We start from the raw sequence: 21,115 nt of genomic DNA, 5'->3' as shown, positions 1-21,115 counted from the left end.
CCTCCTGTGGAACTGGGGCAGTGGAACCCCCTTGAACACATACGCACGTAACCACACACACACACACACACACACACACACACACACACACACACACACACACACACACACACACACACACACACACACACACACACACACACACACACACACACACACACACACACACACACACACACACACACACACACACACACACACACACACACACACACAGGACCGGTGGTATACCAGGGTTTGAGTTCCTCAGCTCTAATCAGCTTACCAGCTTCAAAACGCTGGTCTCCACGGGAACAGGAACCACGCTTTGACACATTCATTACACGCACGCACGCGTGCGCACACACACACACACACACACACACACACACACACACACACACACACACACACACACACACACACACACACACACACACACACACACACACACACACACACACACACACACACACACACACACACACACACACACACCTTGCTGCTAGTTATAAACACGCCTGGAAATGACAGGGGATCATTCCTCAAGACAGCAACAACTGTGGCTGGTCATATACTTCTCACATGTGTACTACTTAAAGTGCGCGTGTCCGCACGTGTAAGTCTGTGTGTGTTTGTGCGTGCGCGTGCGTGTGAGTGCCCACCTGTGGAGTCAGGGTCAAATATGTCATGTTGTTCCTGCTCCTCCTCCTCTTTGTAGTGTTCCTGGTAGTCATGGTGATTGTCGTGGTGTATGTGTTCGTGACGTGCGTGTTCATGGTGTGCGTGTTGGACGCGATGTGTGTGGTGTTTCTCTTGTTCGCGCTGGGAGCGGTGTTTACGGCGTCTCCTTTTGCTGTAGCCGTGTGTTACCGGCACACCAATATACACTGGCTGGGGTTCTGAGAGAGACAGAGAGAGTAGACAGTGAAGAGGAGACAGAGAGATGGTTATCATCCACACAACATTATTTTCCAGAACCCTTTTCTTGACTTGACTGAACGTACACGTGTCTGCTCCTTCCATACATTGGACAATGCACACACTAAACAACTGTGTGTGTGGCCATACTCACCCTTAACATCTTCCTCATATCGGTGGTGACTCCTACTTCTACCTCCCTGCCAATCATGTGCCATCCTGAGAGAAAGAAAGAAAGAAATAGACATTAAATTCTACAACCACCTAAAAGGAAGCAATTACCAAACCTTCCATAACAAAGCCCTCATCTACAGAGAGATGAACGTGGAGAACAGTCCATTAAGCAAGCTGGTCCTGGGGCTCTGTTCACAAAACACAAACAGACCCCACAGAGCCCCAGGACAGCAACAAAATTAGATCCAACCAATGAGAAAACAAAAAGAGAATTACTTGACGCATTGGAAAGAATTAACAAAAAAACGGAGCAAACTAGAATGCTTTTTGGCCCTAAGCAGAGAGTACACAGTGGCAGAATACCTGACCACTGTGACGGACCCAAACTTAAGGAAAGCTTTGACAATGTTCAGGCTCAGTGAGCAAAGCCTTGCTATTGAGAAAGGCCGCCGTAGGCAGACCTGGCTCTCAAGAGAAGACAGGCTATGTGCACACTACCCACAAAAATGAGGTGGAAACTGAGCTGCACTTCCTAACCTCCTGCCCAATGTATGACCATATTAAAGACACATATGTCCCTCATTTTACACAGACCCACAAAGAATTTGAAAACAAACCCAGACTCCTATATCTATTGGGTGAAATACCAGTGTGCAATCACAGCAGAAAGATGTGACCTGTTGCCACAAGAAAAGGGCAACCAGTGAAGAACAAACACCAACACAAATACAACCCATATTTATGTTCATTTATTTTCCCTTTTGTACTTGAACTATCTGCACATAATATGACACCGAAATGTGTTTATTCTTTTGGAACTTTTGTGAGTGTAATGTTTACTGTTATTTTTTTATTTCACTTTCATTTATTATCTAGTTCACTTGCTTTTGGCAATGTTAACATGTGTTTCCCCATGCCAATAAAGCCCTTCAATTGAATTTGAAATTGAGAGAGAGATGAAGGACGAGAGCCTGTACACTTCTTCCTCCTTTGATTCTCTATCGCTCCACCCTGCCTGGTTTCATTACAGAACCCTTTGATATAGGTTTCTCTTGAACACACACACAGACAGATGAACTATACACCGATACAGGCCCTTCAGACCTCTCAGACACAATACACTGAAGAAACTCTGCAGGCACAAACTCCATCTTAATCTGACATACCTGTATATGTAAAGGCATGCAGATTTCAGTGGAACAGTTTGACAGTGGGTGTACACTTTTGAACTTCAGTAGTGCATCACATATCCCCCATAAGGGTTGAGTCTAGAGATCTATGGCTGTGGCATGAATGAAGTGAACAACTTTGTTCTTCACTGTTGAATGTTTTATTCAAGTCATCACTTCATAAAACTAGTTCAAAGAAGAACCTGAATGACCCCCAATTTATTTCCCAGGTAAACTCATTTGTATTCCATGTTGTGATCACGCCCTCTCCTGGGGAGGATCATCACAACGTACAGTATCACCATTTGGCAGTGTGGTAGTCACTGACATTCAAGCCAAGAACTTTTAGTTGGGTGTAGGTGTAAGCAAAATGGTGATGACTCCACCTACAGTGCCTTGCAAAAGTATTCATCCCCCTTGGAGTTTTTCCTATTTTGTTGCATTACAACCTGTAATATAAATTGATTTTTATTTGGATTTCATGTAATGGACATACACAAAATAGTCCAAATTGGTGAAGTGAAATGAAGAAAAAAAAACAATTATTCGCACATATGTATTCACCCCCTTTGCTATGAAGCCCCTAAATAAGATCTGAAAGTAACCAAATACCTTCAGAAGTCACATAATTAGTTAAATAAAGTCCATCTGTGTGCAATCTAAGTGTCATGTGATCTGTCACATGATCTCAGTACATATACACCTGTTCTGAAATGCCCCAGAGTCTGAAACACCACTAAGCAAGGGGCACCATGAAGACCAAGGAGCTCTCCAAACAGGTCAGGGACAAAGTTGTGGAGAAGTACAGATCAGGGTTGGGTTATAAAAAAATATCTGAAACTTTGAACATCCCACAGAGAACCATAAAATCCATTATTAAAAAATGGAAAGAATATGGCACCACAACAAACCTTCCAAGGGAGGGCCGCCCACCAAAATTCACGGACCAGGCAAGGAGGGCATTAATCAGAGGCAACAAAGAGACCAAAGATAACCCTGAAGGAGCTGCAAAGCGCCGCAGCAGAGATTGGAGCATCTGTCCATAGGACCACTTTAAGCTGTACACTCCACAGAGCTGGGCTGTACGGAAGAGTGTCCAGAAAAAAAGCCATTGCTTAAAGAAAAAATTAAGCAAACACGTTTGGTGTTCGCCAAAAGACATGTGGGAGACTCACGAAACATATGGAAGAAATTCTGGTCAGATGAGACTAAAATTGAGCTTTTGGGCCATCAATAAAAACACTATGTCTGGCGCAAACCCAACAACTCTCATCACCCCGAGAACACAATCCCCACAGTGAAGCATGGTGGTGGCAGCATCATGCTGTGGGGATGTTTTTCATCGGCAGGGACTGGGAAACTGGTCAGAATTGAAGGAATGATGGATGGCGCTAAATACAGGGACATTCTTGAGGGAAACCTGTTTTTGTCTTCCAGAGATTTGAGACTGGGACGGAGGTTCACTTTCCAGCAGGACAATGACCCTAAGCATACTGCTAAAGCAACACTCGAGTGGTTTAAGGGGAAACAATTAAATGTCTTGGAATGGCCCAGACCTCAATCCAATTGAGAATCTGTGGTATGACTTAAAGATTGCTGTACACCAGCGGAACCCATCCAACTTGAAGGAGCTGGAGCAGTTTTGCCTTGAAGAATGGGCAAAAATCCCAGTGGCTAGATGTGCCAAGCTTATAGAGACATACCCCAAGAGACTTGCAGCTGTAATTGCTGCAAAAGGTGGCTCTACAAAGTATTGACTTTGGGGGGATGAATAGTTATGCACGCTCAAGTTACGTTTTTTTGTCTTGTTTCTTGTTTGTTTCACAATAAAAATATTTTGCATTTTCAAAGTGGTAGGCATGTTGTGTAATCAAATGATACAAACCCCCAAAGAATCTATTTTAATTCCAGGTTGTAAGGCAACAAAATTGGAAAAATGCCAATCGGGGTGCATACCACTGCCACTGTAGCCGCCAAGAACTTCAAACACTTAAGTAGAATAGGCTAGAGAAGTTAAGCCAGGTCTCGCTGATTATTTATCTCAATGGGATTTCCTGGTTTAAATGATGGTTAAAGGAATAACCCTGTGACTGCCCGTTCAAACCACACAGCAATCTGGTAACCCTGGAGATCAATTGGTGACTGACTGATTGAGAAAACTCAATGGAAAACCACAGCTGCCCTGAGGATGACGACACAACAGAGAGAGATGAAGAGGGAGGCCAGTGTATGGGAACATGCTCAAGGAATTTCCCTCAAAAAGATCATTAACATGATGCACAGTTAATAATCCACCCTAACTCCTTTCCCATAGACACGTCTTACAGATCTGAAAGGGTCGGATTGGTCTAAGAAATATGGCGGAAACTCCATCTGGGCTAGGTGGACCCATACTTTCAGGCTTAAACCCAATCCGATTCTTTCAGATCTATGAAAATTGTCCAGGGGGTGATAGGGGTTCATTTCTGACTGGGCAATAGTGTATGCAGTGAGACAACATACGCAACAGAGATGTAATGATTTTACATCTGTGCCCCTGTGTGTGTGTGTGTGTCACACTCAGTGTTTTTCTAGGCTGATCAATACCTCTGTCAGTCCTGATCACCAGCTGGGCCCTGAGCTCCTGATCACTGGGTGTGAAGGACATGTTTCACATCCCACATACACCCTAGTTGCAATTCATTAGTAGGACAACTCTGAACATGGAATATTTTGGACTGATTAGGCCTACTAACAATCACAGTGGTAGGCTTACAGCTGGGGTGGCCAGCTCTGGTCCTTGAACATCCTGCTTATTTGGGGTTTGATTCCTTTGATTTAGAATTATTTTCTACCTGGCAACCAGGTGTATGCACTTTCATTCAGTAACATTTACTGATTCATTAAGTAGCAGGGAGAAATTAAAACCAGCAGGACTGTGGAGCTGGAGGCCCTGAGTTCTGCATCCCTAGTCCACGTCCTTCACTGCGTCACAATTCTCATATTGGTCAAATTAGTCAAATTAGGGTCATTCCATTCAGTTTACTTCCTGAATTGAAATGGAATTGACCCAAACCCTTAGCCTGGTAATGAGGCAGAGCAGATTGCGCAATCAACCCATGCCAATAGTTCGGAGTCCCTGTCACTATCACAACCAACTGGCGTTGAGCTAAAACCGAGATGAAAGCATTCTAAAATCTCTCAGATCTATTCTCAGACCTCCAGCTGTCGCACATATCATACTCTCTCCACAACGGCACACCTGATTCAACTTTTATCGTAATTATCAAGCCCTTGATTTTGTCAGGTGTGCTGGTGTGTGCCCTGAACCATGATAACTTCTTTCCAGGGCGAACTAACAAAGCAACACAACTAGCAGAGAAACAGCTCATGTTCACAATACGTACTGTCGCTCATCTGGCCATGGTAGGTTAAATCAGTACTAGTCTGATATGCAGGTACTCTATCAAATACTCTCCTGTCTTTTCAATATGATCCCCAAAGGCTTTAAATAATGCAACAAATGCAGGTAATGGCTGGCCCAGCTTTCCAAACCATCACTGATCAATTAGAGCTATTGATTAGGATTTTTTTTTAACGACTCAATGTTTCATTAAACCCATTCGTCTTTCAATGTAACTCCAACAACAGAAAACTCTCGTGGGCAAACACAGCAGAATCCGGCCAAACTTTTTAAACAAAGAAGTTCACCGTCTCTCTCTTAAACCGTAAAAGAGGGTCTATTCAGTGACGTTGTCAGAACAGGCGGACCAGTTTGCAAAGAAAACATATTCTCATGCAATCAGACATAAAAGGAGAAAAAACTCAACCACTCAAACATGGGTTTGAACACCGTTCACAAGAGAGGCAATCAGAATGTATTACCTGTGCAGAGGGTTGGAGCTGGAGCTGAGAAGAGTATTGCTGTAATAGAGACGCAGGTCTCAATGTCACTCTGGGCTTCGCTGCTTCCAACTGTGCTGTGGCAGGGCCAGATAGTTGTAGGATCTCTTTCCTGTGTGTGTGTGGACTACCCTGTACCAGGGCTTGTGTGTTGAGTGTGACAGAGGCCAGTGATGTATGCACTGATCCAGTCACGTTCCCCATCACCTCTCTCTACTGGGCCCAGTAACATGGCCTGGTGCGCGCATGTGCACACACACACACACACACACACACACACACACACACACACACACACACACACACACACACACACACACACACACACACACACACACACACACACACACACACACACACACACACACACACACACACACACACACACACACACACACGTAGCCTAAGATGGACTGATACCGAACCAAACCTCAGAACAGTCAGTTTTACAGCCCCATAGTTTTACCTCCATACAACTAGTAATACACTTTTTATAATAAAAAAAGGTTGACAGCCATGCGTCCTCCGAAACACAACCCTGCCAAGCTTCTTGATACACTGCTCGCTTAACCCAGTAGCATCAATGTGTCAGAGGAAACACCGTGCAACTGGCGACCGCAGTCAGCATGCACTGCGCCCGGCCCACCACAGGGAGTCACTAGAGCACAATGGGGAAATGACATCCCGGTCAGCCAAACCCTCTCCTAACCCAGATAACGCTGGGCCAAATGTGGGCTGACTCATGGGTCACAGCCTGGGATTGGACCCAGGTCTGTAGTAACACCTCTAACACCTCTCTAACACCTCTAGTGCCTTAGACCGCTGCGCTACTTGGGAGGCCAAAGTAATACATTTCTAATGTTTCTGTAAGGTTTTCATGAGGTGGAACTTTAGGAGGATGGAAACACATTGTTTAAAAACACTGCAGAAAGCAGCAGGGAGTACAATTGAGGAGTACATGAATGGAAACCTAGAATTAGAATAGATTCTCGATTCCTCTCTCTGGAAACTTTTCTACCACCCTCAATAGCTACTACCATGTGTGCAATGTTCTTTTCAGATAGAAGGGACATTGTGTATACAATATAACAGCCTGGCGATGTAGAACTATTAGGCCTACTGCGTGATGAAATAAGATCTATAGGCCTTGCTAGAACTAAATAAAACAGTGTAAACTCCTGCACTTAAAAACATGTGCTTTCGTTCACAGTCTCGATTTCTATGAGTTGATTGGCATATATTTATTGACCACACCCCCCACCCATTCACCCATCAGAGGGCGGGAAAAGAGGGAGGTATACTGCGAATTATACCAAGAGCTTCAAGGTTCTTGTTCACAGTCAAATCGATCTGTCTGCTGTCCTACATGCTTAAAACCATTCTGCACTTGTCATAGTAGTTTATTGATCTGTGTGTCCTGTCACTGCTGTGAATTTACCATTCTATTCCGATCTGATTAGGCCTACACCCAATGCATGTTCACTATGGATATCGGTCCGATATCGATTGATCAAAGCGTATCAATGGACAGGATATCATTTACTGATTATGTGGTGAATGGGAGCATGCCAAATTTCAGCATTCAATTTGATACGCCCACGCCCCATTGAATTAACTAACCTACCCTTGGATAGCCAGGGAGGGACAAATGTTTAGGCTGGACCACATAGAATTGATGTGATACTTCATGCAGTAGCCTGCCATTTCCACTCCAATAGGTGTCGCTAGCCACCCAACCAGTGGACTTTATTTTCTCCACTTCTAAATTCTAATTCATATTGTTGTCGGACTCCGGGCGGATGATCTTTGAAGTCCCGCAGTTAGTCAGCTGTGATGTCTATCCTCTAACCCAGTGTTCCCAGACTAGCTACAGTTGAGCTGACGACAACCTCACGCACACTTATAGACCCCAGCTATTGACTGAATAGGCCTGCGGACTCGACACTCATCATAGTAGTAGACTGATGTCGACTCGGCTAGTGATCCCAGCAGGGCAGCCGCAGCTTCAACAATCACGTCAAACAGATGTATTGCTGCCCTGCTACATTGTGACACCGTCGGGCGTCCAGCATTGACATCAACCATTGAGGGAACGCTTCCTTTGAAATCAATGAAAGCTGGGGTGTATTCATTACGCCGATTCTGTGTTAAAGCCTTTCTTAAACGGAACGAAACGGGGACCTACCTGAATTTGCCTAATAAAAACTGTTTTTTAATTCGGCTAAATGATTTCAACCCTGCTATAGAGTACTGCAGTATGAGTTAGAATACCCATAAAACCTAATGGTCAAACAGGGAAATGTTTCAAATCGTTTTCCCACCATACATTTTTTTCATAGGGGATTTTAGAAACACTTGAAATAAGGGCTGTGTTTTGTGTAGGCTTACCCTGGTGTGACGTTTTGATAACCGTGTAAATCTCTCTAGGACAAGAGAGGTGAGGAGAAGTGGAAGAGGGATGGGATGAGGAGGAGAAGCGGAAGAGGGATGGGATGAGGAGAGAGGTGAGAGATTGTCAAAAATGTTCCGGAGTGAACGATCAAAGTCAATTTCCTGGTATTTATCATTCGATAGCCCGGCATGTGTGTGTGTGCGTTTGCCATAGACCAATAGGTGTGTGCCTTATGTCAGTAAACCATGGAACTCTGTGAGTTTGTTCTGATCTTCTGAATTCAAATGCTATCATTTCTAGTTACAGTCCAGCCATCACTTCCCACAACTCCACTCCTGATTACAGTAGGTAGCATACATGACAACACTGCTGGACTGGCTAACTCCTACACTGGCCAGTCTAGTACTCATCACAGAGTGTGCGCAATTCCTAACTGTGCCAGTCCGATAATAAAAACTACTTAAAAAACAACCTGCTGTCACTGTTGGTCATTGTGTGTGTGTGTCTTCAGCCTGTGTTTTAACACTGTAATCAACCAGAACTTGTGATGAACACAATGTGTTTTCTATGTCTGAACACACAAACCATCTGAGTGACTAATTAAAAGAATACACACAGACCTCTCATATCAACAGTTATCATCATATTACAGAGATAGGGAACATGAATAACTAGAAAGGCTAAACGAATCCTCCCCCAAGGAGACATTATAATAGCATAGAGATAAGCATCTTCTCCCAGTCATATCCTCTCAGCTAGTTAATATATTACATAAATATTAGTATAAAGATTTAATACAAATCAAGTTTATAATTGTAATAATATAATGGCCTTTCCAAATAGCAGAGGAGATAAATAATCGTTCAATCTCAGAAAGTACATAAGCAGATAGAAAGAGCATACATCTTCTGTTCTCTAGGGTGCAGTAACAGACAGTCTTCCTCCCTCGCTCTCTCTCTCCCTTAGGATCTCTATTTTTGGTTCGTCACTCTCCTTATCCCTCCTTATCCCTACAAACACGCGCACATGATCGCTTCCTTATCTTTGCTCATTAATATTCATTAGCTGGCGACATCACTGCTTAATTAATCAGGCTAATTTGCATATCTCCCATCCTATTTCCCATTAACAGAGCCACTGGATTACCCTAATCCTGTTGCGCACGAACGCACGCATGCACACGCACACACACACTCAAACAAAGGTGTACACACTCAAACACACACACACATTCAAATGCAGACATTCAAACATGAACACACACACAGATGGCTTGGTTTTTCATGTCTGATGAGAGGGCGAGATATGGAGAGGACATACAATTGAGAGCATCGCAATACACACAAACACAAACACACACGCCAGAAAGGAGACAGATTAGACACAGTTTTGTACTCCACATCACATCATATGGACAGCATATACAGTACACAGTACCGGTCAAAAATGTGGACACACTTACTAATTCCAGAGTTTTTCTTTATTTGTACTATTTTCTACATTGTAGAATAATAGTGAAGACATCAAAACTATGAAATAACACATTGAATCATGTAGTAACCAAAAAAAGTGTTAAACAAATCAAAATATATTTTATACTTGAGATCAAAAGTAGCCACCCTTTGCCTTGATGACAGCTTTGCAAACTCTTGGTATTCTCTCAACCAGCTTCATGAGGTCGTCACCTGGAATGCATTTAAATGAAAAGGTATACCTTCTTACATGTTAATTTGTGGAATTTCTTTCCTTCTTAAAACGTTTTAGGGCTAGGGGGCAGTATTCGGAAATTCGGATGAATGACGTGCCCAAAGTAAACTGCCTGTTACTCAGGCCCAGAAGCTAGGATATGCATATAATTGGAAGTATTAGATAGAAAACACTGAAGTTTCTAAAACTGTTAAAATAATGTCTGTGAGTATAACAGAACTGATATGGCAGGTGAAAACCCGAGGAGAATCCATCCGGAATCACAGCCCATTCAAATGCTTGTTTATGGGAGATTCAAAGTAATACATCCCAGATTGCAGTTCCTATGGCTTCCACTAGATGTCAACAGTCTTTAGAAAGGGTTTCAGGCTTGTTTTTTGAAAAATGACTTAGTAATTGTAGTTTTTCAATGTGGCTCTCATTTTGGACTGTAGTCTTGTGGCGTGTGTGGATGAGGGCGCGCACTTCGTTATTTATCTCCGGAATTGAACATACTACATTCCGTCTTAAATTTTATTGTTTATTTACATATTAGGGTACCTGAGGATTGATTAGAAATGTTGTTTAACTTGTTTGACGAAGTTTATTGGTAACTTTTGGGATTCCTTTGTTTGCACGTTGAACGAGTGGAACGGGTAGATTACTGAATCAAACGTGCCAACTAAACAGACTTTTTTGGGATATAAAGAAGGACTTTATCGAACAAAACAACCATTTGTTGTGTAGCTGGGACCCTTGGGATTGCAAACAGAGGAAGATCTTCAAAGGTAAGTGATTTATTTTATCGCTATTTCTGACTTTTGTGACGCCTCTGCTGGTTTGGAAAATGTTTTAATTATTTTGTGTGAGGGGTGCTGTCCTCAGATAATCACATGGTATGCTTTCGCCGTAAAGCCTTTTTGAAATCTGACAACACGGTTGGATTAATTAACAAGAAGTTAAGCTTTTAAACGATGTAAGACACTTGTATGTTCATGAATGTTTAATATGACGATTTTTGTATTTTGAATTTTGCGCTCTGCAATTTCACCGGATGTTGTCGAGGTGGGACGCTAGCGCTCCACCTATCCCAAAGAAGTTCATGCGTTTGAGCCAATCAGTTGTGTTGTGACAAGGTATGGGTGGTATACAGAAGATATCCCTATTTGTTAAAAGACCAAGTCCATATTATGGCAAGAACAGCTCAAATAAGCAAAGAGAAATGACAGTCCATCATTACTTTAAGACATGAAGGTCAGTCAATACGGAAAATGTCAAGAACTTTAAAAGTTTATTTTAAGTGCAGTCGCAAAAACCATCAAGCGCTATGATGAAACTGGCTCTGATGAGGACAGCCACAGGAAAGTAAGACCCAGAGTTAGCTCTGCTGCAGAGGATAAGTTCATTAGAGTTACCAGCCTCAGAAATCAGCAATTAACTGCACCTCAAATTGCAGCCCAAATAAACGCATCACAGAGATCAAGTAACAGACACATCTCAACATCAACTGTTCAGAGAAGACTGTGTGAATCAGGCTTTCATGGTTGAATTGCTGCAAAGAAACCACTACTAAAGGACACCAATAATACAAAGAGACTTGCTTGGGCCAAGGAACACGAGCAATGGACATTAGACCGGTGGAAATCTGTCATTTTGCCTGATGGTTCCAACCACCGTGTCTATGTGAGACGCAGAGTAGGTGAATGGAAGATCTCCCCATGTGTGTTTCCCACTGTAATCAAGGCAAAGGGTGGCTACTTTGAAGAATCTCAAATATAAAATATATTTTGATTTGTTTAACACTTTTTTGGTTATTACATGATTCCATATGTGTTATTTCATAGTTTTGATGTCTTCACTATTATTCTACAATGCAGAAAATAGAAAAAATTAAGAAAAACTCTGGAATGAGTTTTCCACATCTTGTTACATTACAGCCTTATTCTAAAATGGAATGAATATTTTTTTCCAATCTACACACAATACCCCGTAATGACAAAGTGAAAACAGAGCAAAAACCAAGCCATGAGGTCGAAGGAATTGTCCGTAGAGCTCCAAGACAGGATTGTGTCAAGGCACAGATCTGGGGAAGGGTACCAAAAAAAATCTGCAACATTGGAGGACACAGTGGCCTCCATCATTCTTAATTGGAAGAAGTTTAGAACCACCAAGACTTTTCCTAGAGCTGGCCGCCCGGCCAAACTGAGCAATCGGGAGCCTTGTTCAGGGAGGTGACCAAGAACCTGATGGTCACTCTGACAGAGCTCCAGAGTTCCTCTGTAGAGATGGGAAAACTATCTCTGAAGCACTCCACCAATCAAGCATTTACTGTAGAGTGTCCAGACGGAAGCCATTCCTCAGTAAAAGACACATGACAGCCTGCTTGGAGTTTGCCAAAAGGCACCTAAAGGACTCAGACCATGAGAAACAAGATTCTCTGGTCTGATGAAACCAAGATTGAACTCTTTGGCCTGAATGGCAAACGTCACGTCTGGAGGAAACCTGTCACCATCCCTACGGTGAAGCATGGTGGTGACAGCATCATGCTGTGGGGATGTATTTCAGCGGCTGGGACTGGGAGACTAGTCAGGATCGAGGGACAGATGAACGGAGCAAAGTACAGAGAGATCCTTGATGAAAACAAGGTCCAAAGCTCTCAGGACCTGTCTGGGGGCGAAGGTTCACCTTCCAACATGACAACAACCCTAAGCACACAGCCAAGACAACGCGGGAAATTGCTCCCAAGGATGAACCAGACTTGTGGAGGTCTACAATTTTTTTTCTGAGGTCTTGGCTGATTTCTTTTGATTTTCCAATGATGTCAAGCAAAGAGGCACTGACTTTGAAGGTAGGCCTTGAAATACATCCACAGGTACACCTCCAATTGACTCAAATGATGTCAATTAGCCTATCAGAAGCTTCTAAAGCCATGACATAATTTTCTGGAATTGTCCATGCTGTTTAAAGGCACTGTCACGTTCTGACCATAGTTCTTTTGTATTTTCTTTGTTTCAGTGTGGTCAGGGCGTGAGTTGGGTGGGTAATCTATGTTTTCTATTTCTGTGTTGGTTTTCTGTGTTTGGCCTGATATGGTTCTCAATCAGAGGCAGCTGTCAATCGTTGTCCCTGATTGGGAACCATATTTAGGTATCCTGTTTTCTGTTGGGTTTTGTGGGTGGTTATTTTCAGTCTTTGTGTGTCTGCACGAGACAGAACTGTTTCGTTTCGTGTTATTCTCGTTCATCATTATTTTGTTTGTTTGTTTAACGTATTCTATTAAAATGGATACTTTTCACGCTGCGCCTTGGTCCTCCTCTCTTCCTCCATACGACGAACGTTACACTGAGAGACTAACCTAAGGTTCCAGGTACTTAGGCGTTCACCCCACTCCTCCATCTCTCTTTCTCACATTCATCTTTCTTTCTCACTCCCTCCATCACTCTTTTGTACATTCAGATTTGGAGACCTATGTGCCAAGGGTTTGTCTGGAGGATGAAATGTTTGTTTTAGTCTATCCCACATGAGTTATAACACCCCTCTTTGTAACTTTCCATTACTTCTCTTTCCCCCTCCCCTTGTTTCCCCTCCTCGTCTCCATTATTTCCCTCCCGCCCACTCCCCTCCTCCACTTCCTTTCACTTCCCATCCCTCTCTCTCCTCTACTCTCCCCATCCCTCTCTCCTTTCCTATCTTGAGGTGGATTGTGTTGTTGTTCTGAGTAGTATTAGTAGTACTAGGTGACGTGTGAAATTGGCTTCCATTCCCCTGTTGTCCCCTGTTGTCCGACCCTGTCTGGTCAGAGAGAGAGAGAAGGGGGGGGGGGGGGGAGCAGGGTAAGACAGTGGGAGGGGGGAGAGAGAGAGAAAGGGAGAGAGAGAGAAGGGGGGGACAGGGTAAGACAGTGGGAGGGGGGAGAGAAAGAGGAGAGAGAGAGAAGGGGGGGACAGGGTAAGACAGTGGGAGGGGGAGAGAGAGAGAAAGGGAGAGAGAGAGAAGGGGGGGTGCAGGGTAAAACAGTGGGAGGGGGGAGAGAGAGAGAAAGGGAGAGAGAGAGAAGGGGGGGCAGGGTAAGACAGTGGGAGGGGGGAGAGAGAGAGAAAGGGAGAGAGAGAGAAGGGGGGGCAGGGTAAGACATTGGGAGGGGGGAGAGAGAGAGAAGGGGGGGGCAGGGTAAGACAGTGGGAGGGGGGAGAGAGAGAGAAAGGGAGAGAGAGAAGGTTTGAGGGAGAGAGAGAGTGGGTGGGTTAAGAAGAGAGAAATGGATGACAGAGCGATAGGATATGGGGATAGAGAGTGAGCAGCGAGAGGAAGAGAGCAGAAAGACAGAGAGAGAGACCGAATAGAGTAAAGTAATAGTAATGCGGCCCCTGTCTTGTAAAATAGGCTTTAAATCTCTCCAGCCTTGAGATCCAGACAACACAATATTTATAGCGGGAACTCACACAGACCACTCTCCCTAATGATGCTCCCTCTCTCTGGTAGAGTGGGAGAGAGGGATGGAGGGAGGAGGATAGATAAATGAAGGTAGATAGGGAGACTGAGGAGGAAGGGAGAGAGGAAATGAAGAGAAATACTTGAAATAGTAGACTAAACTCCAGACTTCTGACAGCAGGCCCAGGCATCGACCACGAGGAGCGGAGAAGGGATTATGTTATTTTAGAGCAGGGGACCCCAATTACATTAAGCCGTGGCACGCTTTTTCATTGAGCAGATGGTCGGGGGGCTGGAATATAGTTATAAATAATTTGTACGCGGCAAATTGACAGCAAAAATCCCAAACAGATATAGTATTTCACAAAAACAAAATAATTTCAAACATTGATTACATTGGGATACGATCACATATGTCTCTCTATTTATGTGTGGGAATACTTTAGAACAGATTTCGTCAATTAAAATCACTTTGAGCTGATTTCCTTTTGATTTTACAGTATTTCATTTCCAACAACGACAATTATAAAAAAGATATACATTCATTGCTTTTGCTCAGAAAACTTGGGGGGCCGTGGCCCGCCTATTGGGGAATCCTGAGGGTTGAGATGAAGCCTGGATCGGCTGTCAGGAAGGGAGAGTCATTTAAATGCAAAAATATAGAAGGTCTATGAGTCTGACATGACGGCAGACCCACTCAGAGGACCATATTTTATATAGATGCAGAAAACATTACTTGCAGAGGGAGAGAGATTTCAATCAACACCTGAATACATACATAAATACAGTACATAAAGTATTATAATACATGCACTACATGCCTTGCCGTATGTGTGTGTGTTTGGGGGGGGGGGGGGCTTTACGCGCGTGCTATGTGGCTGAAGTGTGTGTGTGTGTGTGTGTGTGTGCGGCATGGGCATGGCATGCGCCTTCAAATGCTTGGCATTGTGATGGACTCACGAGAGCACATAGTGTTAGTCCATCCCAGCCCGCGCGCGGAGAGAAAACAGTGACACAAGGTTTAGGCCTACCGTTGACGTGGAACTTAACACGAATACAGAGAACGAAGACCATTTCACCGGTAACTCTGATTCCGAGAATTTCGTGTGGATTTGGGAGAGAGAAGTGCGTACACTTGACCAGTGACCCAGGCAACAGAAGAAAGTAACTGCATGACTGCTACGATATTATCCCAGATCAACATTATAATCACTTTCTTTTGTCGTTTTTTTCTGTCACAGTCAAAATATTTTGCGTGTTATAACCCTCCGCAAAAAATTAACATCAGAGCCGTAAAGAATATATATTTTTTGTGAAACAACAATCAAAAATATATATTTTTTATCACACTAAATTCGGCAACTGGAAATATCTAAACTTATTATTAAATATAATATTTATTATTTTACCATATAATATCTGGATTCTTACTCTTTCAACAACAAAGCTCTGAGATCTGAAGATGGACTTGCTGTTGAACATGACGGATTACTACCCTTCCGTTAACGCCACTAACGGCTCCGGTTTGAACGACAAAGAAGACTATAACCAGTTCGTGCAGCCGGTGTGGCAGATCGCTCTTTGGGCAGTCGCCTACTGCAGCATGGTGTGCATCTCTATGATCGGTAACCTGGTGGTCATCTGGATCATCCTCGCGCACAAACGCATGAGGACCGTGACCAACTATTTCCTGGTAAACAAACACATCTTATTAAAATCTAAAGAAGGAGATGGCTTTTTTTAATTTTAATTTAAATTATATATATTTGTATTTTAAAATAATGTGTGTGTGTTTGTCTGTTTGTCTGTGTGTCTCTCTCTGTGTGTGTGTGTGTGTCTGTCTGTCTCCCTCTCTCTCTCCATCTGTCTGTCTGATCCCTCTCTTCCTCTCCTCCCAGGTGAACCTAGCCTTTGCAGAGGCGTCCATGTCTGCCTTCAACACAGTGATAAACTTTGCCTACAGTGTCCATAACGAGTGGTACTTTGGTTTGGGCTACTGTCGCTTCCATAACTTCTTCCCCATCGCAGCTGTCTTCGCCAGCATATACTCCATGACCGCCATAGCACTGGACAGGTGAGCAGTGTGTGTGTTTGTTGTCACTGGAATGTACTCCATGACCGCATGACCGCAATAGCTCGGAACAGGTGAGAAACCCCATATACTGTGTGTGTGCATGCGCGTGCATGCTTTTGTGTGTGTGTGTGTGTGTGTGTGTGTGTGTGTGTGTGTGTGTGTGTGTGTGTGTGTGTGTGTGTGTGTGTGTGTGTGTGTGTGTGTGTGTGTGTATGACCACGCCACAGCCAGCTACAGTAAAGCTTACATAACATGTACGGTGCCTTCATAAAGTTTTCATACCCCTTCACTTATTCCACATTTTGTTGTGTTACAGCCTGAACTCAACAGTTTTTCTCACCCATCTACACACACTACAAAGTCAAAACATGTTTTTAGAATTTCAGCAAGTTATTAAGTTATAGAAAATGAAATACAGAAATATCTCATTTACATAAGTATTCCCACCCCTGAGTCATTACTTTGTAGAAGCAACTTTGGCAGTGATTACAGCTGTGAGTCTTTCTGGGTAAATCTCTAAGAGCTTTCTACTCCTGGATTGTGCAACATTTGCCTATTATTCTAAAAACAATTCTTCAAGCACTTTCAAATTGGTTGTTGATATTTGCTAGACCCCCATTTTCAGCTCTTGCCATAGATTTTCAAGTAGATTTAAGTAAACACTGTAACTCAGCCACTCAGGAACATTCACTGGTAAGCAACTCCAGTGTAAATTTTACCAGGTTCTTGTCCTGCTGAAAGGTAAATTCATTTTGCCTGTGCTTAGCTCCATTCCGTTAATTTTTATCCTGAAAAACTCCCCAGTGCTTAACGATTACAAGCATACCCATAACACGATGCAGCCATCACTATGCTTGAAAATATGAAAGTGATACTCGGTGTGTAGCCTAGCGGTTAAGCACATTGGGCCATTAACCGAAAGGTTGCTGGTTTGAATCTCCGAGCCGGCAAGGTGGAAAAATCTTCCGTTCTGCTCTTGAGCAAAGCAGTTAACCCCCAACCAGAACTGGGTGTTGATGATGTTGATTAAGGCAGCCCCCCGCACCTCTCTGATTCAGAGGGGTTGGGGTAAATGCGGAAGACACATTTTGGTTGAATGCATTCAGTTGTGCAACTGACTAGGTATCCCCTTTCTCAGTAATATATTTTGCTGGATCTACCCCAAACGTAACACTTTGTATTAAGGACACATGTTAATTGCTTTGCCACGTTGCAGTATTACTTACAGGTCTGGACAATCACACTTTTTCCCCATCCCTAGGAAACACACCTGATTTAAACTAATTGCATTTTTATCAAAAGTGTGACACCAATCAGGCCCCCGAGGACTAGGTTATTATTGTGGAGTAACTACAATGTTGTTGATCCATCCTCAGTTTTCTCCTATCACAGCCATTAAACTCTGTAACTGATTTAAAGTCACCATTGGCCTCATGGTGAAATCCCTGAGCCGTTTCCTTCCTCTCAGGCATACTGAGTTAAGAAGGATGCCTGTATCTTTGTAGTGACTGGTTGTATTGATCAGGGGTTGGAACCGGTTCAAGGAACAGAAACGAAACCGGGAACAAAAGTGGTCCACAATGTTCTGGAACAGAACCGTTATTTTAAAAGCATGGCAAATGGTTAACAACGTTATATAAAAAAAATCTAGTGCCACAAAAAAACGTAACAAAGTGAACATGCAAAGCCCTCACTCTGTCCCTCAGAAACGCATTACAGCATCTGCCAGCCAGCTGAAAATATTTGCCAGTGTGCGTGTTTAGGCTACTTGCCCCACCCCTTTTTGAAGGTTGCTAATGACGTTACCATAGGCTACTGTACTGACGTTTGAAGCATGAAAAGATAGGAGAGAGATTTTTAATTAGCTAGAGAAGAATGGATTAACTTTTTCCTATGCTACCTAAGGACACTATAGGCCAAGTTATCTCGTTTCACGTTGGATTTATTCAAGCCTGCTCCTAATCCCTCTCTCCCTCTCTAAACAACTAACTTGCCTGCGCTATCCGCACTGATTGGTGATGTAAATGAATGAGCTAAATGTAAAAAAATGTTGATTTCACAGGTTAAAAAAGGAACGGAAAGGAACGATATCAACCGGTACTTTTTTTGGTTTCGAACCGGTTCAGAACCTTTGCTGGTCGGCACAGTGGAACGGATCAAAGAATAATAGTGGTTCTGTTCAGAATGAAACGATTGGAAAATAATTTCGATTACAAACCCTGGAATTGATATAGCATCCAAAGTTGAATGAATAACTTCACCACGCTTAAAGGGATATACAATGTCTGCTCTTTTTTTTGTACCCATCTACCAGTCGTTGCCCTTCTTTGCGAGACGACATTGGAAAACCTCTCTGGTCCTTGTGGTTGAATCTGTGTTGAAAGTCGCTGCTCGACTGAGGGACCTTGCAGATCATTTTTACTCCTGAACTTATTTAGGCTTGCCGTAACAAAGAGGTAACAAAGGGGTTGAATATCATTTTACTTTGACATTATGGAGGATTGTGTTTAGGCCAGTCACAAAAAATCTACATTTAATCCATTTTAAATTCAGGCTGTAACAAAATGTTGACATGAATACTTTCTGAAGGCAACAGTCATAAATCCCCTCTATACTCTTCAGCATTGGCTTCATTTAAATTAAAAAATATATATATATTTAAGCTTTAATTAACCAGGGAGGCCAGTTGAGGACAAGTTCTCATTTACAACTGCGACCTGGCCAAGATAAAGCAAAGCAGTGCGACAAAAACAACACGAAGTTACACATAAACAAATGTACAGTCAATAACACAATAGAAAAATCTATGTACAGTGTGTGCAAATGTAGAAGAGTAGAGAGGTAAGGCAATAAATAGGCTATAGAAATAATTACAATTTAGCATTAATTAACACTGGAGTGATAGATGTGAGTGCTACGGGGCGGTAATCATTTAGGCAGGTTACCTTCGCTTTCTTGGGTACAGGGACTATGGTGGTCTGCTTGAAACATGTAGGTATTACAGACTCGGTCAGGGAGAGGTTGAAAATGTCAGTGAAGACACTTGACAGTTGGTCCGTGCATGCTTTGAGCACACGTCCTGGTAATCCGTCTGGCCCCGCGGCTTTGTGAATATTGACTTGTTTAAAGGTCTTGTCTAGTCACAACTCAAGTGGGTGTTGTGTGTGTGTGTGTATATACTGTATGTGTTTGAAATGTGTGTTTATGAGCAACCTTTTCCCCGAGATCCATTCTCCAACCCTGCTTCTCTCTCGCATACTGTCATCAGTATGTCGCCACAGCGTAAGTGCGTGTGAGCAGCCTTTTCCTTCAGATCATCCCTGCTCCCCTCTTCTCCATCCCTCCTTCTCTCCATCCCTTGTTCTGGGTTCACTGTCAGAACACAGATCCCCCTCTCATTAGTCTGTCACCACAATGTCAGAACAATCTGAACATTCCAGCATTATTGAAGTAGTCAGCTTTCAGCTCTCTCTCTCTCTCTCTCTCTCTCTCTCTCTCTTGTCTGTGTATGTGTATGTGTGTGAGAGAGAGAGCAGCCTTTTGCCCCAGTTGATACTCACACAGAGTGCCCAGCAAACCGGGAACATTCTCAGAACATTACATTAAGATTCCCCTTAAGTTCCAGTTAGGGTTTGACTTAACATTAGGATGATAACATCCCACAAACATTCAACATTTTTGGGGGATTACCAAATATTTTTTTTAGAATTCAAAGTTGGAAATTAAATATCCTTGGAATTTTCTCCTAACATTCACTAAAATGTTGGTCACAATTATCTGTAAAACTACCACAGAACATTCCCCTAAGGTTCTCATTAGGTTGCCAGGGAACGTAATAACACAACGTTCCGGTAATGTTCTTAGAACATACTGCCGCAACAAAATGTGGGAGCAATAGAAGAGTTTCCGAGGAAACATTACTGGAACGTTCTGCTAATGTTGATGGATATGTTATTCAAAACACCCATAACAACAAGCAGGGAATATTCCTACAATGGTCTCATAAAGTTATAGCGTGACATTATGATATAATGGTTTTAATAACGTTCCCTGAGCATACATCAGAAATTAAGTAAGAGAAGTTAAAAATCTTGGAATATTCAGCTAATGTTGATGGAGATATTACTACTACCACCTATAACAACAAACAAGAAACATTCCTATATTATAAAGTATTTTGTAAGGTTTGACAATCCATAATTGTTCTAAAAACATACTTCAATGAAAAGGAAAAAGTAGTTATCAAAACATTGCTTCAACGTTCTTCTAATATTGAAGTGTAGTGCCAAACTTTTAAACAAATGGCATTTCAATCTTCTCACATCATTATATTGTATTAGGGTATTATCCAAAAATAGCTACAGATTTTTTTAAACAATAGTATTCGAGTATATTTGAACCCGTGAT

General features: G+C 42.8%; 1 protein-coding gene across 1 annotated transcript in view; it reads left to right on the top strand.

Moving 5' to 3' along the window:
- Positions 1-15,605: 15,605 nt before the first annotated feature.
- Positions 15,606-21,115, top strand: part of LOC139552087 (substance-P receptor-like) — a 33,074-nt gene continuing 27,564 nt past the window's right edge. Inside the window, exons 1-2 of the mRNA XM_071363490.1 lie at positions 15,606-16,327; positions 16,533-16,708. Of these exons, the coding sequence (XP_071219591.1) occupies positions 16,097-16,327; positions 16,533-16,708 (407 nt within the window). The 5' untranslated portion in view covers positions 15,606-16,096. The remainder of the gene's footprint in view (positions 16,328-16,532; positions 16,709-21,115) is intronic.

This window comes from Salvelinus alpinus, chromosome 24 (assembly GCF_045679555.1).
Source record: "Salvelinus alpinus chromosome 24, SLU_Salpinus.1, whole genome shotgun sequence".
NCBI classification, from domain to species: Eukaryota; Metazoa; Chordata; class Actinopteri; order Salmoniformes; family Salmonidae; genus Salvelinus; species Salvelinus alpinus.
The sequence above is the reverse complement of the archived record's forward strand: the minus strand, read 5'-3'. Positions and strand labels throughout refer to the sequence as shown.